Source organism: Borostomias antarcticus, assembly GCF_949987555.1.
Source record: "Borostomias antarcticus genome assembly, chromosome: 15".
NCBI lineage: Eukaryota > Metazoa > Chordata > Actinopteri > Stomiiformes > Stomiidae > Borostomias > Borostomias antarcticus.
Window position 1 is genome coordinate 10,645,136 of NC_140248.1, and position 23,269 is coordinate 10,668,404.

Below are 23,269 nucleotides of genomic sequence, written 5' to 3' on the forward strand. Positions count from 1 at the left end.
GAGGTATCTGATATCCTCCAGAACATGGATTTCAGAAAACATATTACCCTTACCTGGACTGTAGGTTAGACCTACTTGGATATTTTGCAGATATTCTGACACATCTAAATTACTATAGTCAAAGATAAAGTCGAAATAATTATATATATTTTCAGTGAATTGACCAGCATGGAATGAAAGAGAACCTAATCTTAAATCAAAACGGTTACAATTTCAGAAGCTTGGCATTAGACATTTCATTCATACAATGACAGCCTAAATCAATAGAAGATACAGTTAAAACATTAAACAGAGGGCAGGACGCTTTAATATTCTTTATTCATATAAAAAATATATATAGCCATAAGAAGAAAGTATGCCCATTACATATCACATGTTGTTCCACAGACATTAACAGCTCTGAATAAATAATACACTGTAAATCAGCTGACAAAACCTCAGAAACAAACTAATGAAGTATTGGCCTCAGAATAAATATTACTGTTGTCGCATTTTTAGTGGAGACCCTGAGAATAAAAAAAAAAATACAAACCAAAACATCTGTAAACAATTGTATAATTCTGATACATTTAGACCAAAAAATAAAGTGGCTTCTTTTACACGACTGTGCTGGCCATTACAGATATGTGCAAAATTGTGAGCTTGGGTCAAACATTTAATTTACTTTACAGTACTAATATTCTTATCACATTTTGGCATTGATAAACAAATTTCAATTGAACAATTCACTCTTCTTACTCCAAGATTCCCAGATCCATTTATCTGCAACAGCTACAGAATGCTGTAGAAGCACACAACGTTCCAGTTTCATGAAGCACAATTAAGACCCTTAAACTAGTATCAAATTCATCTCCATATAGTAAAATGGCTCAGTCTTAAATGACCTTATAACAGTGTACATAGAAAATCTTTACATTCAAGTTCCCCACCACTGTATTCTTAATCAAACAACTAAGTAATGCATCATGTACTGTAAAACATAGTTAAGAGTATTTAATATTGACAAAAGTTCTATGGGCAACATATTAAATTGTGTAACAGCTCCACAAACTGTGTTGTAATTTACAGATTACTCATTTAGCATACCCAGACAACGCAATTCATGTAACACCATAAATCTAGAGTCTATGAATATTGTACAAACAGAACGAGAGGGGATTTTATAAAGTATAAGTATTCCATAGTATAGTGAATGTAGGAACAGATACCAGCACTAACAAATAGCTAAAGGGATATCCACCATAACTGTACATCAACCTGCCCAATATTTACAATATCAAAAATCCAGTACCCTAATAATCTACAACTGAACAAAAACATGAACAGTATCATGTAGGAAGAGCTTCCAAAACAAACATTACATCAAGTGATTCAACACGAGCACTGGTGGTGATAGAAGAGTTGAGACCTAGTTGTACTCGGAATGTGATGGAGGAGTCATTATGGTCAAATGCAGATTGTAATGGACCTGCCATTAAAAGCTTAACTGTAAAAGCTTCCTCACTAGGGGGCAGTAAAATGATGTCTTTCCATCACACTTTGCTGGGCAGGTTTAACAGCTGGTTTGCAAACCATCAATGAAACCTACACATTAAAATGACACCAATCTCCATTTGACAGGCACACAAATCACAGTATTTACAGACATTTCATAATACGTTTCAAAGGCAAGTTACAAGATACAAAGACTTGCATTCAAATGGCAGTTTTGCAAGAATGAACCGTTATCTACACAAGTTGTTGTAACCAGCTGAACGCTTGTGTTGAATTTAACAAACATCCATAATTTCACAAATTATACAGCATACCATTCAAATGTCACTAGTGTGCTCTCACACTGTGTGTCACACACACACACGCACACATACACGTAACAAGACCATTCTTTTGGTTGGACGGTGGCTCTACTTCCCTCCGTACATTCTCTCAATGTCAGTGAGATAGTGGTTCTTCAACTCCATCCTCTTCAGTTTGAATGCGTCTGTCACCAGGCCTGTCTCAGGAGTCCAGGGCTCCGGACTCAGACGAACTTTGACCGGGATCTCAAAACGCTGCAGCTTAACTGATAGAAGGAACGCAATGGTGACAACAGGCTCTACACACTGAATAAAGTGTCTGCTCTTGAATACTGTACGCTATATGATCTGGTTGATAGCATGCGTTACTGGGTAGAATTGAACCTTACTTGAAGCAGCAGCCTCTTTGATGGCCTTCAGGACCTCCTTCTCCATAGCTGGCTGGTTACAGATCTCCTCCCAGGAACTGGTGATGCCATTCTTAATGGCCAGAGCCGTTAACTGCTTCTGATTGGGCACCACAAAGCTGATCACGTAGTTCTGCTCACTGGAAAGAGAAGAGGATGATATCATACTTACAGTATTCAAACCAACAGCAGACAAGAGCAGACAGAGAATATCTCTCTGCTTGTTACAGTATGCCACTTCTGAAATGTACCTGTTTGCGTATGCACAGATGTTGTCAATTAGGGGGCAGTTCTTCAATGCAGACTCCACCTTTCCCAGCGATACATACTCTCCAGCCTGCAGTTTCACCAGGTCTTTCTTACGGTCTGTGGAAATGGAATAACGTGCTTTATGGGTCAATGACGTCTAATGTCATTCAGTGTTACAGTTTTTTTTAGTAAAACAAAAAAAGTGGTATTCAAAATAAAATGTCATTTTTTCTTGGTGGTTATATTTCTGCCAGTCTACGCATGGATATATAAACTTGTCATTGAAAAAATCAGCATTTTTTTTTCTTTTTTCAAGGGGGCACTCTGCGTTGTACTGAATGACATGACACATTATACGTCATTGACCCTTATATTGTGGTTTATACAGGTACCAGGTACAATGAAATGCTTAGCTGTGCCTAACATTCTCTACCGACTGAGCTAGTCGGGCAGCACACAACAGAGGATCAGTGAGAAGAGTAGACTACCTTTTGCAAACAGATGTGAGAACCACAAGTAGCCTAATCTGTTAACCATCACAATAGTGACAGGAATATCTAAAACCGCCATTTGTGCCCACGTAAATGATGTGTTTGATGGTGATGTGCAGCACCTATCAACCACTCACCCACAATTTGTAGACAGCCATCTGGGTGGATCTCTCCCACATCCCCAGTACAGAACCACCTCTGGTTATTGTCATCCACCACAAAGTCATCATTCAGGTGCTCGCTCTTGTAGTAACCCATGGAGACATTGTGCCCACCAATCATGATCTCACCTCGAGGGTAGGGCTGGTCCTGGCTTGTGTATCCACCTCATGAAAACAATGACAGGCTTTGAATAAGGAGTGTCGTGTACAACAGACGCATTGTGTAGCAAGAGCAGATGCCCTTCAAACTAATAGGAAACTAATGGAAGCACATAGGACAGCCACATGCAAAAATAGGTAAAATTTGCAAAGCTGTACAGCAGCATCTGACAGATGATATAAGGCCCAGTACTTCCACCTGCCTCCCAGGAGAGAATGTGCACACGCACGCACGCACACACACAGTTCAAAGGTTTCCATCTCTTACCTTCCACCCAGTCTCTTAGCTTAATCTCACAGCAGATGAGGGGGGCTCCTACTCTCCCAGTGCTGTAGTCTGCCACTGAGGACAAAGAACCAACCCGCGGGTAAAGACAGACTTCAGGGAGTTCATGATCATGAAAATGGTTGCAGTGGCCTCATTACGGTTTGTTATATGAGGATACAGATTGTATTTGATCAAACTAGGCAAACAGGTCTGACAGAGCAATTCCCACATCTCTACTTTACAGTATGTTTCTATAGAAAGGGCACAGAGTTCTATTCATCTCTGTAACTGGAGCCTGGGACAGGGAAAGATTACACTTTTAGTAGCTTTTTAAAGTACTCTGGCTCACATTTACAAGTCATGTGGATTTCAGTAAATTTTAAGTCCTTGCAGCTAAGGATATAACGAAATGGTTAAAGATAATGTTACATTTGTTTTTCACTAGCTAATACTGATGTGCCATTCTAAGAAAATGTTGTCTGTGCTCTAAACTTAATTTTTATACCATATCCTTCCATACTGATACAAACACAGGCGAAGTCTCTTTTTCTGGCTAGCAGTCTGCCAAATGCCATAGACAGACAACGCTATGTATGACATTTAACACCTCCTACTGGCTTTCCTGTGACCACAATCCTACACCACTGCATTTCTAACAGGTTGCAGCTTGAACAGACCCACTCACCTGAGCTTCTATGCTGATTATATCACCATGGTCTGGGCTAAGGCCCACAATTACCATGCTTAAATAGTTATTAGCCAATTTCCTACCACTGCAGTGAGTATTCTCAAAAGATGCAGGATTCTTCTTCAGGAACCTGTGCACATTCCTCCTCAAGTATTAGGAGCATTTGATCTATCCCTGTAATATAGCCACCTCCATGCATAGTGAGTGAGCTTAGGGTCCCTAGCAGGCCATGACCGCCTCACCCTCAGTAATGGTGCCTGCTCCGCAGGTCTCCGTCAGGCCGTAGCCCTGGCCCACTGGGCAGCAGAAGCAGATGTTCATGAAGCGCTGGGTGGCGGAGGACAGAGGCGCCCCTCCTGACAACATCATCCGGATGTTTCCTCCCAGCAGAGCTTTCACCTTCTTAAACAGAAGTCTGGAGGACAAAGTTCACCCAGTTAGTAATGCAGTTCCACTGATAAGACCCTGCTGCTCGCATCAAAAGACAAACACACACTCTCTATCAGTCAGATAAGTCAATGTCTCTGTTTTTATGTACTGACATTTATCAACATGTCTGTCTTCACATACCGATAACATCTGTGTATTTATATTCATGGCGTTAAGATTAGTTCCGTCAGTAGAGTGCACTTACAGGTTGCAGAGTGGGGCATCGTAGCCCATCTTGATCTGCTCCAGTTTGTAGTTGTAGCCCAGCTTGAAGAGAGTCCTCTGTACATAGTTCATCTCCTGGACCTTGTTCATCACATTCTTGTATATGCGGTCCAATATTTCCTGACAGATTACACCATAATTTATCAGGTTCGTCTTGTTCCACTCTTTATCTCTATATACACTCACTACTCGTCATAATAATCAGGCCGTCTAGGTCACTCAACACCACTTACAGGTAACATGGCTTCTTACAGTCTCTAGGAAATATTCTTACCGGCACGCCTGCCATCAGTGTTGGCCTCAGCACAGAGCAGTCTCCCTTACTGCCCTTCTTGATCTTGGTTGACTGATGGGGAGAAGGATTAAGATTAGCTGTGAGATCAACAACCTATACCCACTCAACCCCAAAAGATAAAGGATCCATTGGTTTGATATAGATCTTTGTTTACATCAAAAAAATGAAATGAACTGATGATGAATTGACTGAATGATGGCTGAACTGATGCTTGAAGAGTACAGAGGCTCCAGTACCTGGTCAGAGAGAGTTTGTGGTGATGAGTAGCCAATCCTGCAGCCGTACGTTATACAGGAGATCTCTGCAGTCATCTCCAGCACATGGGCCAGGGGCAAGTACCCAATGTATGTGTCGCTAGGCCTGCAGAATAGATGGAAATATAAAAAAAGACAGTTAGAATAAGAGATTGACATCGATTCTCTCGGACCTCAGAGCACACGACAGTTTGGCATTTTCCATACAAAATCAGCTCATTGCATTAAGTTCGGCAGGAGAAGCACATGAGTCCCTGAGTCATGGGATGCTGTTGTGATGTGAAGATTTCAATTGTAGACTGAAGTGACTTGCTTTGTCTGCCACCAGTATGTGAGCAGTGTTAAGACCTGGCCGTAGTAGATGCTCTCACCCCAGACAAGGGATCCTCTCACACTGGCCCGTCATGCCAGCGATCAGGTTGCTGTGGATGATCATGACGCCTTTGGGTCGTCCCGTGGAGCCGCTGGTGTACATGACGACGGCAAGGTCCGCGGGCTGGGGCCGCTGCACCTCAGCGGCCACTGTTAGGTGGAGAGGAACACGCGTCACTTGAGCAGCAGCTTCATATCTTAGACTATGTCCCTGTAATCAGGTATCGTATCTGTCCAATGGTATTGTTTCCATTGCGTAAAGTGATGTGCGTTTTTGTACAGGCGTAGTAGTGTTGGTGTGTTTTCACCAAGGGGCCAGGCTGCGATTTACTTCCTGAAACATTTTGATAAAACTTCTTGCCAAACAGTTTGATCATCTTGCCAAATCGACCCCTTTTGACATGCGCAGTTATGCTTTTCTCAGACCCCACCGCGTTCACGAACAGTTTGCACCAAGCAATTATTATTTGCATTATGTTTTTATTACTTAACAATGCTAATGCAGGGACATGCAATACAGCGGGGAGAGCAGTGAACGCGCATTAAAAATCCACATGAACGTGTAAACTTTGTGGATGCGGCCGGGTCAACAAATCACGTGGTTAAAACATGAGAAAAGCACAACTGCGCATGCCTGTGACGCGAGAAAACACAACTGCGCATGTCAAAAGGGGTCGGTGGCCCTGTTCAAAAAGCTTCACTCTCAAGAACGAGGCGTCAACGTAGTCACCGCATCCAGTTCTATTAATACATCCATGGTTTTCACGCACAGTTCTCAGGTTTGGCACCCAGCTCCTGTACTGCCTGCATGCTGTGGATCTGGAGGCCGTCTGGGTAGCCTGTCCTGCTGACAGTCTTCTTGTCCACGTAAATGATATGCTTGAGATTGCGAATCTCTGGTATAACATTCTGCACAGGACAAGGACAGACAAAACATTGTGAGTTGAAATATCTTTCGTTGGCTTTGAAGATACCACTAAAATGTTGCTGTTCCACCACACCCAAGAACAAATTGTTTTGTTCCCACATTTTTACAGAGCTAGTTTTAAATATTTTTCTTATTAACCGAGGTGGTCATCTTGTGTCATACCTTGAGTTTGGTCTCCAGCAGCTCGGCACTCGTAATGAGGTGAGTGGCTCCGCTCTCATTCAGCCCATAGGCCACAGCCTCCTCCCCCAGTGTGGCGTACAAGGTCACCACTGCAACAGTGTAAAAACATGATTCATCAGCACAGGCTTACATGTCAACACAACACTTCCAGAATATTCCATATGGTCGGTGTAATGGAAAAGCTGATGCCTACATGGGAAGTTGCGTCTGAAGCAGGCCTGTGCCGTGATCAACCACTCGGCGCGTGTCTCACAGAAGATGGCGATAGTGCTCTTGGGCTGCTGGCCCAGTGCTGCTAGTCCACTCCCTAGGTGGCTGATGATCTGGTCCACATCATCGTAGGAGAGCCACCTGTACTCCCCCAGGATCAACTGCAAGGCAACACACAGGTACCATGGGCCGGGCTGGACTACAACAGCTGCACTGATACAGCTAGCTACTGTATGAGCTTACACTGTGTGGGCTTACAGTCATATCATATGACTAACTTGCTGGAGGACATACTACCATAAAATAGCTCCCAGCTGGATGCAAGTGAGACTTGAGCATGCTTGAGCACTGCGTACCTTCTTAAAGATCTTGCCGTTGGATTGGGTCTCGTTCTCCTCGCTCAGCATCTCCCTGGTGCCTAGACAGTCTGCTTTCCCGAAGCGCTGCACTGCATGTTCAAAGAGCTTGTCGAGAGTGTCTTTGCCCTCAAAGTCCTCCCGTGCCAGAGAGTCAAAGTGCTCCACAGAGCGATAGGGCCCCTCTGCTTTGCCTGTGGTGGACTTGGCTTTTTCTCTCTTGGCCATGGTTTTCTTTTTCCCAGCGTCAGTGAGGAAATACCACGGGATAAAGGTGATGAGCGTGTACAGCCACATCATCAGATACACAGGGGAGAAGACTAAATAATGCATGTCTAGCTTGAAGCCCATGGTCGGTGGGGGGGCAGAGAAAAAGATTTGCAGGAAGAGACTGTGCTTCAAGGAGATCAGTTAGCGCAGTTAGCGCTGAGGTTGTAGAAAGGTAGCGAGCAGGACATGCACCCCGACAGTTTAATGAAAAGCCTTTAACGTGAAAGGTCTGTGATGTTGCTAGCTCTATAGGCAGCGGGATCTGTGGAGCATTGTTGTGCAGAGAAGAGGAAGACAAAATGGAGAGAAATAGAGGAAAGAATGTTAGTCATTGTGTAGATCTACAGACAGAAGTTAAGATTCCCAGAATAGAAAGGCAGAAATGCTATCTGAAATGGAAAATCGCTGGTACATATATTTCTGATCTGCTGCTATGTTATGAACCATCCAGACCTCTCAGGGCGTCTGGCACAGGCCTTCTTTCCGTCCCCAGAGTTAAAACAAAACATGGAGAAGCAGCGTTCAGTTTTTATGCTCCACATATCTGGAACAAACTTCCAGAAAACTGCAGGTCTGCTGCAACTCTCAGTTCTTTTAAATCAATTCACTGAAGACTTTTATTTTTGCTGCTGCTTTTTATTAAATCAAATAATTATTAATTTATACACTGCACTGTCACTTTTATTCCTGTATTTTATTTTTCCTGCATTTTGTTTTAAATGTCTTTTTGCATTTCGTTTTATATATGTGTTGCACTTTGTCTTGATGCTTTTAATGTCTCATGTAAAGCACTTTGAATTTCCTTGTTGCTGAAATGTGCTATACAAATAAACTTGCCTTGCCTACGTGACTAACACAAACCCCAGGAAGAGTAGTTGTGTACCCCAGGAAGTACAGTTGTTACTGAGGTAACAACTAAAGGGGATCCTTAAAGGAGTAGTAAAGGGAAAATGCATGTTTAGCCCTGTTTTAAGGTTACTTATGATCATATACAATGGTTCAGATCAAAACGTTGACAAAACTAGCACTTTTGAGAAAGTCTTATAATTGCTCTACCACCGTTTTGGTCATACAATGGATGTGGCTGGACACCTTGAAAAATCATTCAAAAAACATGTTAAACTCTCAATTTCAAAGACAAGAAACTCACCGAGGTGTTAGTTGGCGTTCTGACATATAATTCGCCATAAAGTAAGATTGTAGTTCATCTGGAAAGGTTTCAGATTAAGGTTTTAAAAATATTTAGCATATAACTATTTAGTCGTAGCACATACGTGTGTAAACTTCCGCAAACTAGATAGCCTAGCAACATAAACAATAACAGTAGTTCCGCTTCCTGAATCCCCTCTGCGGATTGATCTACACATCTACAACGGTCGCTTCAATACAAGTCAATGGATTTCATAAAATGATAAATAAAATCCTACAGGATTCATACTTTGCGGCGAATTTGATGTCAGAACACCAACGGACACCAATTACCCCCTCAGTGAGCTTCTTGTATTTGAAATCAAGAGTTAAACATGTTTTTGAATGATTTTTCAAGGTGCCCACCCACATCCATTGTATGACCTAAGAGGTGGTAGAGCAATTATCAGACTTTCTCAAAAGTGCTAGTTCTGTCAACGTTTTGATCTGAACCATTGTATATGATCATAAGTAACCTTAAAACAGGGCTAAACATGCATTTTCCCTTTACTACTCCTTTAATAAACTAAACAAACAGAGTTCAGTACTTTTTATTGTTGCTCATGGAAGCATCTGAGGCATTTACCACTTCTGTATCACTGCACTGAGAATATCTGTGTTTAACCACTTATCTGTCTGGCAGTTCTCTTATCAACAGGGGTTTTGTCTAAAGGGACAGCTCTGGCTCAGAGATAGAGCGGATCGTACAATGACCGCAGGGTTGGTGGTTCAAATCCCGACTCCTCTTGTCCACATGTCGAAGTGTCCCTGGGCATGTGTGTGTGCATGGGTGAATGAGAGACCATTGTAAAGCGCTTTGGATAACAGCGCTATATATAAGTGCAGTCCATTTAGCATTTAACACTCTTGCTATCACATGATGGGTAGAAATAACAAGAACCGCATTAATTGGGTTATTAAAGTGTCCTTTAGAGAGCAAAAGCTATGCAAATAAGAGGCAGATGCATGAAGACAGCAGAGCAGACCTCAGCAGAATGGTTAGGAAGTCAGTTAAGCAAATGGCAAAACAAAAATGATTTAAAAAATCCATGAACTAGCCACGCATACATATATACACACACACACACACACACAAAGAATGCTGGTTTCTCCTAAGGTTTCCAGTAAAACTAATGACAAAGTATTGAGCAACTTGGAAACAGACAAGTTATCTTCACAGAGATACAAAAGGTTTTAGAAAGGTTTTAGCGTTCATGGAATTGGGACTCATAACATCACTAAAAATAATTACTTGTGCTAAGTGGAGGCATTTAAGCCACAAAGCAACAAAAAAGTTATTTGACTGTAGAACTCGCTCTCTAAGGTTAGAAAATTTTGATCCAAATTAGAAGAAAACAACACCAACATATGACCATAACATCCATCTCAAAATGAACTGACATGATCATTATCTCACCTTTCTTTATCCGTCTCGGACATTAAATATGAAAACCCCAAATTATTCCTTTCTCGAGGCAACATGTTACAAGCATTTCGACAATACACTCAGAAAAATACTGATGCCGTCCAGCAGCCTACATATTTAATGAAGGCTGAAGAGCTTTAGTACACAGGATGCTGTATGCAAGTGGCTTACAGTACTCATGTGCCTCTGATCTGCCCAATCCCATTTAGCCTTACTACTACACACACCAGCAGGAGACTAGCAGGAATCAAGAGGACATACATATTCCTTCCATACATCTTTATGGTCAGAAAGACAATATAGCCTAGCTACATTAGGAAAATCGATTCCATTCAAAATATCATATTCTCCATCATTTTCCTAACTACTGATGTCATTACTCTGAATATAGTCCATCAGGTTGAGCCTGGTACGTGGCATTTTTCAATAAGTGTATCCTTACCTTCTGAGGTTCGCACACTAGAGGTAAAACCTTCTTCTTTCAGTGAATACTTCTTAATATTACTTCAGCACAGGCGCTCAATAGCTCTTGTTTCTCGCTCTTCTGGTTTCTGGACTGCTCTCTTTCAGAATATATAGGCCTCACAACGCCCACATGTGCTTTCAACAGGAAGTGATGGAGTTCCTCTCTACAGCAGTCATCTAAACTCACAACCGCCGCTCAAAGCTCTGTACCTGGTACTGCAGTGACTCATGATCCTGTCAGTGTGCTTATGTTTCCACAGCCCAACATATCCAGCTGTAATAAACACAGCTGGCTCCTCACTCAGCCTCCCACAACTACACAAGGAATGACGTTTCATCCAGTTTTGGAGCAGATGCAAAATATATTAAGACATAAATAGGTTATCTATTAGCTGTACGAATTCCTCTCATTGCTTTCAGGCCAAGTCACCTTTCAATCAGAGGCCACCCCCTGTAGGGAGAGGTAAATGACTAATTTGTTCTTTACTTAAGACATACTGACTATGTAGGCGTGTAAGTGACAGACTGAGATAAGATACTAACATCTGCTTAACGGTCTGACACTTAAATGTAGGTTAAATGTAATGACGACCAGGCCTATTTGAATTAGGCTATGGGCATCAAGCGAACTTGCCAGCCAGGTTGCCGACACTTGAATGGCTAGTACAACGAATACTATAGGCCTACTGTGGTTAATTTTAAGCCCAAAAAATAAACTGACAATGTTTTAATAAGGCACTCAAAAATTACGCCATATCCCCAAAACGCATATTTTAAAAAGCGTATTATAGCTAATGTTTGGTCTTAAGTAAGCCTTTCTGAGCGAACCTGTAACGCTCAAATATAATATTTAAACAGTCACGTAACTGTTAACTTATTTAGCTCATGAAAGGGTGTGGAAACGTTATATCGCCAATAAAAACAAAATGCCTCGCGTCAACTTCAAAATAGACAAGACTACCAGCTAACATTATCTATCGTTGGATAAAATATCGGACCTGGTAGCTAATCCTGTTTCTTGCTAACTTTGAATTGCTAGCAAACAGTAACGTTATGTCTAGCTAGAGCTAGCTAACTTGATGGCCAGCCGCACGAGTCTGCTAGTCATTAGCTAGGAAATATAGCTGAGAATTTAACTACCAAAAAAGGACACAAACATGACAAAGACATAAAACAGTTTACCAGCTTCATGCATCTTCAATCGTACGGTTTGCTAGTTAGCTTTCCATCCTTACCTCAATAGACCTCGGTAGAAGGATGAATGTCCGATAGTAACCTCCAGCGGAGAAGAGACAATCCGGTAACTTTGCGTCATATGAGTCCATTTCTCTCAGCCAATGCACGTCGAAGCTGCATCAAATCCATCGAGGTTTCGGGGAAAAGGTTTCTCTAGCAATAGTCCATCTACCGTGATGATGAAATATGTCATGATTTACAAATGTTGCAATGTAAAATGACCAATCTGTATGGTTGGGTAAGAAAAACGCAGAAAAGACAACACCCACATTCAATTATTTTGCATTTTATTCCCAAGCGAATGTTTTTTTTCAATATTTGATTGCAGGAGACACAACTACACATTAACATTACACAGCATATGTGCTGAACCCAAAGGGAGGATTGTAATGTTTTCAAGTAACACAACAGATCAACGGTCTCTTTAACGGCAAAGTTAAAATACAAATTTTGAGCAGATTCAGCTATGGTCGACTCGAACTGGAACATTTAAATATTGTATGATTGGGCCTAGTGCTCCACCAAGTGACAGACCCCGTTAACAACAACCAACTGATAGACTGTTACAAAATGCAAGTCTACAACAGAAAATATAATGGTAATTGAGTTGTACACAAATGCATCTGAAGAATATTTTTAAATTTCAATTGTGAATTTAATACAGTTACCAATATTTATACAGACAAAATGTAATCATACTGTGGCTGAACAATTTCAAGATGTGCAAAAATCACCAATCTGTATGGCTGGGCAAGAACAAGGCTTAAAATATTGAACCCCACATGAACCTGTTGTGTTCCTTCCCACACAAATGTTTTTTTATTCTTCACTATCTGAATGCAGGAAACACAACTGCACAAATGTGAACAGATATTATACAGCTATACATGCAACGAAACCCCTATGGGAGGAACATCTGGAATGTCTTATAAGTGCTCCACCAAGAGCCTGACCCAGTAACTGCTTCTAGATAAACAAGACACTGACACTGTTTCAGAGGCCTACTTTAGGACTACTCTCTGATTTAGCTGGCGGTAGAGTTGAATTGTCATTAGTTGAATTTCAGGATCACCACTTTTAATGTCTATCGCACTCAAAAAGAACCTTAGGGCATCATCGAGTTTGCCATCGGTGTAACATTGTTTTCCCATTTTCACAAGAGATTCATATGTCTTCCCCTCGGTCACAGATGAAGAATCTAGGTTCTTTATGCTTTCAGCTTTCTCCAGTGTGACATCTTTTCCAATGGTGCATTGGTCCATTTGTTCACTGGAAGCAAGCTCAGCATCATTGGTCGACTCCTCCAGGGCACTAGAGTCATCTTCAGTTACAGATGCTTCAACATGCATTGACTCACTTCCACCTTCCTCACTGTCATCATCTTTCTCTGTGCTGAGTGTTTCGCCACTGGGTTCCTCCTCCTCCATCAGAGATTCGTCATGAGACTCAGTCATCCCTCCTCCATTGCTTACATTATCCGAGAACTCCTTTGACACTTCATCTTCAATGTCTTCTTCAAGGTCCTCTACATCCTCAATTATAGATTCCACAAGGGAACGTCTAGAGGCAACAGATGTGTTCCCTCCAAAGCTTTTCCTGGCCTTGAAAGTGAAGGAAGTGGATGCAGCTTTTATTGATTTGGGTGTGGAAGATCCCAAACTCTTGATGGCCTCATCCAATTCACAAGTCATTAAATGGGACCTCTCCTCATCCTCCTCACTGTCGTAAATGACTGCTGCCCTTTTCTTTTTCTTGACAGTGGTAATAAATGAGTCATCCACAGACCTGTCGGTGTCTGAGGCAAGGGAGTGATTGACACTCACTCCGTTCTGTTCAACAGCTCCATTGGCTGCAGTGTTTTCATCTTCAGTGAAACTGTCATCCATCTCCAGCTGGAATCCTGAATTCCCCTTCTGGCGATCTTTTCCAATGGTGCATTGGTCCATTTGTTCACTGGAAGCAAGCTCAGCATCATTGGTCGACTCCTCCAGGGCACTAGAGTCATCTTCAGTTACAGATGCTTCAACATGCATTGACTCACTTCCACCTTCCTCACTGTCATCATCTTTCTCTGTGCTGAGTGTTTCGCCACTGGGTTCCTCCTCCTCCATCAGAGATTCGTCATGAGACTCAGTCATCCCTCCTCCATTGCTTACATTATCCGAGAACTCCTTTGACACTTCATCTTCAATGTCTTCTTCAAGGTCCTCTACATCCTCAATTATAGATTCCACAAGGGAACGTCTAGAGGCAACAGATGTGTTCCCTCCAAAGCTTTTCCTGGCCTTGAAAGTGAAGGAAGTGGATGCAGCTTTTATTGATTTGGGTGTGGAAGATCCCAAACTCTTGATGGCCTCATCCAATTCACAAGTCATTAAATGGGACCTCTCCTCATCCTCCTCACTGTCGTAAATGACTGCTGCCCTTTTCTTTTTCTTGACAGTGGTAATAAATGAGTCATCCACAGACCTGTCGGTGTCTGAGGCAAGGGAGTGATTGACACTCACTCCGTTCTGTTCAACAGCTCCATTGGCTGCAGTGTTTTCATCTTCAGTGAAACTGTCATCCATCTCCAGCTGGAATCCTGAATTCCCCTTCTGGCGATCAGGATCCTCCTCTGGAAACATGTCACTATCACTGTCCTCCAGCTGCAAATTGAAGTTGCCTTTAAAACACTCAAGCTCTGACTCCACTTTTGAGGATGTTTCTGTAGGACTCCCTGTGCTCATGTTAGGTGTCTGGAGTATAGACAGTCTTTGATTCTTCAAGGAGTTGACAGGCAAGTCTCTCAAGTCCATTGAGGATTCTTGGTGTAATGACAAGTTCTCAAACTGAGCAAAGGAATTTAGATTTTGTTGTTTGCCTTGATCAACGGGGGAGGTGGCATATTGTAGATCAAGTTTAACATCAGTTTTCTTCAGTGCTGACGGCATATCCATCACCTCTTCAACAGAAGTGCTAAGTGATTCACTATCTGTCACCACCTCCAGAGACTGGTCTATATGAGAAACATGGTTAATCTTCAGCAGCTTTTCCTCACTCTGAGTTTGTGAAGTGGGTTCCTCATCTTCCTCATCATCATTTTTTTCATCTACAACTAGATCAATGAACTTGTCACTCAGATTCTGTATGTTGTTCTCATCATCAGACCCAGATTGAGTAAGATCAACCTGCTCAAAGGCATTGTTAGGAATGGAGGGACTGGGCCTGGCATTTTTGGGTTTCCTCTCAGTTGATCCCATTGTGTTCTGTTGTGCTGGTTTTCGCAACCATGCTGGCTCTGTGTTTGATTCAATACTGTAAGCGAGCTGCGTGTTCAACTCTGACTCAGCTTTCATTAGCTCCTGAGCTTTCTGAACCCGGTTCTCTATGTAGTGGTGTGATTCCTGATCCTCAGGTGCATCTTCGTGGTGATCCCCTTCATGAGAGAACATGAGGTCGTGATCAGAGATCCCAAACATCTCCATGGTGTGAAGATGGGCAATGTGTTCATCCAGTTGAGGGTCTGTGCACCTTTGTCTGGAGTGCAGTGACTGAAGCTGCAGCTGTGTTGATGAAGATCGTGTGTCCTGCAATGTGAAGAGTTCTCTCAGATCTTGTCTACTGAAGTATCTGAATGGATTTTTCTTGTCTCCCGTGGTCTGTCTGATTAGAGAGTCTTTGAAAACCTGCCGTCTGTATATCTTCTCCTCTACTGTGCCACAAGTGATCAGCCTGTATATGACCACATTTTCTGTTTGTCCAATGCGATAGGCCCTGTCAACAGCCTGCGCATCAGTGGCTGGATTCCAGCTGGGATCAAAAATAACCACTCTGTCTGCTGCTGTCAGTGTGATGCCGACCCCTCCCACTTGGGTGGTCAGGAGAAAGACGGAGTACTGCTTGTTGTTCTGGAAAAGGGAGATGCGGCGCTCTCTTTCAGTGAGGTGAATTATGGTGCCATCAACTCTCAATACCTTGAAATGGTTGTTGACCAGAACCCGTTCAATGATGTCCAACATCTTCCTTGACTGTGAGAAAACAAGTGTGCGATGGCCTTCTTCCTTGAGCCTCTCCAAAAGGGCAACAAGAAACACCAGCTTCCCAGATTCAGATATCAGTGTTTCATCCGCTATGTTGTCAATTCTGTTTGCAGCGCACTCGTTTTCATCATCTTGAAGGTTTGCAGACGTTCCTTCTTCTAGGCCTAACTGCGCAACAGCCCTGGCAGAGAGGAGTCTTGGGTGGTCACACAGTTTCTTCAGGATATTCAGCTCAGCTAACGGTGACTTGGTGGTCATCAGCAGCTCCTTGATATGATCCAGAGATATGAACTGATTGTAGATGTCCTCCTGAATCTTGCTCAAGTATGTCCAGATGATTAGGTCATTCTTCCTGGTTAGGTTTGGCATTATAGCACCTTTGTTTTCCTTGTCATCAGACTCCAAGTCATCTTGACTGGCTGCTGCAGTGTTTTGTTTTTTGCTCTGCACCTCTGCTTTCGTTCTCCTCAAGAAGTATGGCTTTATGATGGCCATTAGGTTCTCTGACATCTTGAGTCCAAGGGCCTTCTCACCTGGGGTGGCATCCTTCTCCCTTGCTCTGGTGATGGGATTTTCATACTCTGTTTTAAAGGTCTTGGATGTGCCAAGGAGGGACCCGTGACAAGCAAAATCAAAAAGAGCCCACATCTCTCTCAGATTATTCTGGACCGGGGTGCCGGTCAGAAGTGCACGATTTCTAGCTGGTACAGCATAGGCACTTTTGGCTGTCTTGGTTGATGTGGTTTTGATCTTGTGTGCCTCATCCAGGATAACATAATCCCACTTGAATTCTTGGCCATTGTGAGATGCAAGAAGCTCCCAGTTGTTGATCAGCATTTGATATGTAGTGATGATAACACCACCTGCCCTTTGAACCTTCTCCAGGTTCCGGTTTCGTTCTGATATTTTCGTACCATGAAACTCCTTGACTCTCATTCCAGGAGTCCATTTGGCAAACTCTTTGGTCCAGTTTTTGATGAGTGAGGTTGGCATGACAAGAAGAGAATGCTTCGCCAGCTCAGCATCATACATGCCAGAGAGGAATGAGATCACCTGAATTGTCTTTCCTAGGCCCATGTCATCAGCAAGGATTCCCCCTTTCCTGCCATCTCTGTAAAGACTATACAAAAAAGCAACTCCCTCTTTCTGATGATCATACAGTTTGTCATAAAGTTCTTTGAAAAGCAGTAGACCACTGTTATTTACATCAATAAACTCTTCATCTTCACTCTCTGAGTCCTGCTCTACAGTCACTTGAATTGCTTCTTGAATTTTCTTGATCCTGATTTGAAGTTTTTCATTCGGGTGGATATTATGAGCCAACTTGAACAGTTCCAATGATTTAGATAAGTTTCCTTGTTTGGCAGCATCTTTTCCATCCTTGACATACCTTTAAAATATAAAATATAACGTTAAAGGCATAGGTCCCAATTTTTTAACCAAGCACATTTCCTCACCATTAAAGCATTTTAAATACATCAGGCAGAAACTGTAATCAAAGCTTTTAAATGGTTAAGATTTGCAATAGTTGTGATTTCAAGATAACTCATGATTTGTTTTTTGCTTTTTTTATCTGTGAATTGCATTAAAGGTGCACTAGGCGGTTTTGCTCAGAGGGAGTTTTATTTTTACAATTCTCATTACATCCTGATAGCAATCAATAAATTAAGTGTTCTGAAATCTGTAATCTGTGGAAGTAGCAGGACTGTTATCAGCTTTCAATTCCATTTAGCACTCACAAGCAAATCTGAAACTGGTTCTACATGCCAGTAAAACTAAATTCATGATCTTATCCAACAAGAGCCCTGATTCTTCACTGACACATCTCACCACTCTACAGAACATGGAAATAGAACGTGTGTAGGAGTATTTAGACATCTACTAGCTAGACTATAATCCATCCTTCTGCCACCATATCACTTATTTAAGAAACAAAATCAAACCTAAAAACGGATTTCTATAAAGAAACCAATCCTGTTTCGTCAAGGAGTAGGAAAAGGATTATACAAGCATCCTGCCAATTCTTGACTATGGTGACACCCATATTTAAGGTGTGCCACCCATGGGTGCGGTAAGACTTTGACAAAGGCCGCTACTAGGCTGAAACGTCTGATTAAATCACCCAGCGTCAAGAGCTTGAGTGTGCAGTTTCATTTCTTTATCCTGTACATGCATGCCACAGCCTCAAAGTCCCTTGACCCTATCTATCATAGTGCCTTAAGATTCATCACAGGCGAAGGGTTTAGAACTCATCATAGCACACTACCAAAAATTGAAGTGGCCCTCCCTTGAGCTCAGGAGAATACAACATGACTTATTTACGTATAGAGCCCTCATTGCCAGTGTCTATCCAGCCTCCTCTCATTATATGTTTTGAACTATCCTATTAGCACACACGTACCACTACTTTTGACATTGCATCTATCTATCTGTCTGTCTTGTAAGTGTGTCTAATCATTTCCAAGTTGCCAACATGAAATGATTGGATGACCTATCTGCCTGTCAACCTATCTACCTGCCGGCCAAGTGAGTGACCCCCCCCCCCCCCCCCCAACAGTTTGGAGGAGTGAGGCCTGAAGGGAGGGGCGGGGATTTTGTTGGTTGCATTTTTCAAAATCTTAATTAAGTGCAACAGGTATTCACAAACCACCTATTGCACTTTTAAGGTATGTGCAAATGTAGCAACAGTCAAGTGAGATATAAATTTGTACACCATACATTCATACTTAAAGACTCATATAATGAACACTGGAGAGATAATGAGGGAGAGAAAGAGAATAAAGCTCCTCAGATACTGTACCTATGGTAGGTGTCCATCTTTTCAGTGCTCAGTGATAATGACCTAAGGGCAAAAAGAGAAAAGCAACATTTAACACTACAAAGTTCATTCAATTTAACGGTGCACAGTTAAAGATGCAAAAAAAATTTGGCAAGTACACTCTTATTTAGGTATGTTTTAAGATTAGGCTACACATTTTTGTGCAAAGCAAAACGACATATCCACAGCGTAGCTGCAATGAAACATTCTGCGGCAAGCGCGCATTGCATCTCCATTTAGTCAGCTGAGCCTTGAAAGCAAACTACATGTCAGTATGGCACATAGCCTGCACCTTGCCAACTTAGGCCTACGTCATGGATCTTCTCTGTATCTGCAGCTTGGTTTGCAAAAGTGCGACATAAACATCGGCCACTGCCATCAGTGAATGCCATTTTTTTTTGCCAATGATGGCAGTCAACATAAGGCGATGTTCGGCCGATGCATCGTGCATCCCTACCTAAAAGTAATACTGTACACTCTGTTTTTATCGTGGACCCACCCTGTGATTCGGAGTAGCTCCAGAATTGAATGGGTTGTTAGTTGACCCATGTTACATCCCTCCACCAAGTTTCATGAAAAGCGGTCTGGTAATTTTTGCATAATCCTATTCCAAAAAATTAGTCGAGGTGAATGGCCAGTCCGGCCGTGTTTGGGCAGCTCGTGGACCCGCCCCCTGATTCAACTTCAGAATTTAATGGGTTGGTAGATGACCCATGCTACACCCCTCCACTGAGTTTCATGAAAAATAGGGTGGTACTTTTAGAGTAAACCTAGCGTAAAAAAAAAATGAATGGAGGTGAATGGCCGGCCGTGGGCGGCTCGTGGACCCGTCCCTGTGATTTGGATCTGCTCCAAAATGTAATGGGCTCTATGTTGGCCTATGCTACAACCTTCCACAGTTTTGAAAATTGGTCTGGTAGTTTGCGTAATCCCGCTAACAAACAAACACACGCCACCAAAAACATTACCTCTCGCCCTTTGCTGCTGCGGCAGTATCAACAGATAACAGTAGAACACCTCAACATCACCACAGAACTGTGCACAACACATCATATAACAAAAGTGTTCGGAGACATGACATCTGCAGAAGTAGACTGCTATCGCAAACGTGTAAGAGGAGGACAGGAGGTGGAATACAGAGGCCTAATGGAGGACTTTTTTGGTGCAAACTAATCATTTGCAGCTCAATGTAGGAAAAAACTGGGAGACTGTGGTGGACTTCAAGAGGAAGAAGGCTCCAATGTCTCCCATTTTCATCCAGGAGGTTGATGTTGACATGGTCCAAGGTTATAGTTTTGCTTTTTTCATTAGTTTTTATTTTTATATCGTTTGAACTTTTTGTTTTCAATTTCAGTGTAGGTTTAGATTTTTTGAAAATGCTTAGTTTTAGTTACATTTTTATTAGTTTCAGTATTAGTAGCCTAGTCTTTTTCTGCACTGCACAGCCAGTACATGTGGATAAGAGTGGCATCATTGTTTTTGCATTTGTCGCAAGTGGGGGTGATGTCAGGATACATGCATGTTAGATAATTTAACCTTAGATATGTGGGCCCTATGAACTACCTTAAATTGTATTAGACAGTGTCTAGCACAGAGTGAAGATTTGTGTATTGATGTCAGGATGGAGTCCCACAGTTTGTCAGATAAGATAAGCCCCAAATCATGTTCCCAGGCCGTTTTGATCCTGCCTAGAGGTAGATGCCAGCAGTAGGATGTTTCTGTACAGTGTGGACAGTGCGCAGCGGGGTAATGGGTCAAAGGAGAGAAATGTGTCAACTGGATTAATATTAAGTGCTTCGGGAAAGGATGATAAGATGGAGCGTAGGCTATATAATGTCTGACCTGTAAATACCGAAAGAAATGTGTTCTTGGCAGAGTACATTTCTCCGACATTTGGTCAAAGGACATGAGCTAATATTTTTCTACATGGCTAGATGTAAATGATTGAATGACTAAAATGATTGTCAGCACGTGGGATGCACTTCTTGTTATTGCTGAAGTATTCTGACAGCCATGCAATGCAATGTTCATATCTATGGTGTCCACTATCACCGATGTGCTTAAGAGATAGCAGAGATTTGAGCTGGTGACAAAGATCGGGACTTTCTTGTTCCGTGCTGAGAGCAATGGACGGTGATCAGCTCATATATTTGCAATGAGGAAACAATTCTACTGTTTGTTTTAGGCGTGTATGTTTTTACTGTATTTTTAGAAAATAAAGAGCAATCGATAAGTATTAAAGACAATTTCCCTCGTAAAAGTGCCCTCAAATGCGAGGTAGCTAACGTTACAGACCTTAAAACCGTTTTCAACTTTCCGACTTTTCCACAGCAATGAAAACCAGCATAATCATGTTAGTGCTAACTAGCTAGCACTAGCTAGCTAATGTTAGACTAGCACAACGTCAATCCCGTTAGCATAAATATGTTGACGACTTACTTCTCTAATGTCTTCGACATCTCCACAATCCGAAGCTCTTCGTTGGGCCTTGGGCTATTCATGGTCTTTGTTGAAGTTTTTGGGGGGGTTCGAGATTACCAAAATAATTTGTCTAGCTGGCATAGCTCATTGTTTCCCTTGTGGTTGTGGATGTTTGAATGTGAACTTTTCTCCCCGCCACACGTATCCAAGCAAATGAAATAACTCGATTTCACGCATGCGCATTATATTAGCAAATGAGAACGCAGCTCGCAGTCTGGGGTCTTTCTCGTTCGGTGTTGTTTCGCCGGTCTAGAGCGGAAGCGCGATGACGCATCGCATAATCATCCAGTCTGGACCGGAAGACGAACAGTTGTTGTAATGTTTTTACTGTAGGCTGCACATGGTGAAGTTTCGAGTAGATAACATTCGCGATATCATCACCAGGCATAACACCGATTGTAAAAGAAGATGAGAGGAGAACTACCGGTTAAGGAAAAATAAAGCAAACGGATGTTGGAGGCGGGCTCTACAGGCTCGAGCCGGATGATGGGGCGGGCTTAAGGCAGTGAAGTAAATAGATACCAGGCTCTCCTCCCCGAGGAGAGACTGGTGACCGTTCTATTAATACATCCATGCTGGTGACGCGAGGCTAGAGTATGCATAGTTTATCTCACGTAATAGAGTGGCCGGCACGACATCTGCCCGGGTGCGCAAAGAATGATTCTTCTGAATGTCTTATTCAAAAGGTAAAATATGATTTTTGTTAGGCTATATCAGCTTACACCTTCAGCATTCGTTTTCAGCCACACGTTTTACAAATCTCATTACTGCAGCATTTACTCTGCAAATGTCCTTATAGCACCTCCTCTCTCTCTCTCTCTCTCTCTCTCTCTCTCTCTCTCTCTCTCTCTCTCTCTCTCTCTCTCCCTCCCTCTCTGACAGGAGGCTAAATCAAATTTGCGGCACTTGTATGTTCTCACCTCTCATGACATCACCAGAGAAAAAGGTCACTTGTCTTAGGCTACAACAGACTTGAAGAACTTGGTGAGTTTGAACAAAACTTTTGCATATATATATAAAGGTAGCCACATCCATCCATGGGCATTATCTTTACATAATGATACGGTTGTATTTCATGTGCTGAACTGTTGGGCATAGTTGGGCGAGTTGTTGACTGATTGGATATTTGGATAGTGTGATCAGCCACAGTCATTGGGCAGTGTGCTGCCCATATTAATTGTCAGTTAAAAAGAAAAAGTATTATTTGGCATTCATATTCACTTGCACAGTGAATCATCAAATATACTGTACAGTGGTCAGCAAATGTAGGGGAGGTGTGAGCTATGGCATGGTTAAAGGAGTAGTAAAGGGGAAATAAATGTTTAGCCCTGTTTTAAAGTTACTTATGATCATATACAATGGTTCAGATCAAGACGTTGACAAAGCTAGCATTTTCGAGAAAGTTGATAATTGCTCTACGACCGTTTTGGTCATACAATGGATGTGGATGGGCATCTTGAAAAATCATTCAAAAACATGTTAAACTCTCGAATTCAAAGACAAGAAACTCACCTAGGTGTTAGTTGGCGTTCTGACATATAATTCGCCATAAAGTAAGATTCTAGTTCATCTGGAAAGGCTTTTTTAAATATTTAGCATATAACTATTTAGTCGCAGTACATACGTGGGTAAACTTCCGCAAACTAGGTAGCCTAGCAACATAAACAATAACAATAGCTACCGTAAGTAGTTCCGCTTCCTGAATCTCCTCTGCGGATTGATCTACACGTCCACAACGGTCGCTTCAATACAAGTCAATGGATTTCATAAAATTATCAATAAACCCTACAGGATTCATACTTTGCGGCGAATTTGATGTCAGAACACCAACGGACACCAATTACACCCTCGGTGAGCTTCTTGTCTTGGAAATTGAGAGTTTAACATGTTTT

The 23,269-nt window shown here is 42.2% G+C and overlaps 2 protein-coding genes across 4 annotated transcripts; both read right to left on the bottom strand.

Moving 5' to 3' along the window:
- Window positions 1-351: 351 nt before the first annotated feature.
- Window positions 352-12,064, bottom strand: acsl4b (acyl-CoA synthetase long chain family member 4b). 3 transcript variants are annotated; one of them, XM_084449895.1, is made up of 15 exons: window positions 12,056-12,064; window positions 7,472-7,705; window positions 7,099-7,276; window positions 6,885-6,994; window positions 6,565-6,703; window positions 5,794-5,944; window positions 5,405-5,528; window positions 5,148-5,219; window positions 4,854-4,993; window positions 4,462-4,634; window positions 3,532-3,606; window positions 3,081-3,269; window positions 2,455-2,569; window positions 2,186-2,343; window positions 352-2,062 (listed from the first exon to the last, which is right to left on the bottom strand). In XM_084449895.1, the coding sequence occupies exons 2-15, from the start codon at window positions 7,697-7,699 to the stop codon at window positions 1,905-1,907; spliced, it is 2,010 nt and encodes a 669-aa protein (XP_084306021.1). In that variant the 5' UTR covers window positions 7,700-7,705; window positions 12,056-12,064; the 3' UTR covers window positions 352-1,904. The 3 variants fall into 3 exon arrangements, with proteins under 3 accessions (XP_084306021.1, XP_084306020.1, XP_084306019.1); XM_084449894.1 differs by lacking the exon at window positions 12,056-12,064 and adding an exon at window positions 10,798-12,016; XM_084449893.1 differs by lacking the exon at window positions 12,056-12,064 and having other exon boundaries at window positions 7,472-8,687.
- Window positions 12,065-13,057: 993 nt separating this feature from the next.
- On the bottom strand, window positions 13,058-17,464 carry LOC311318772 (DNA excision repair protein ERCC-6-like; the record flags this gene model as incomplete). The annotated part of the gene is made up of 1 exon (XM_084450204.1): window positions 13,058-17,464. The coding sequence occupies exon 1, from the start codon at window positions 17,153-17,155 to the stop codon at window positions 13,058-13,060; it is 4,098 nt and encodes a 1,365-aa protein (XP_084306330.1). The 5' UTR covers window positions 17,156-17,464.
- Window positions 17,465-23,269: the final 5,805 nt, after the last annotated feature.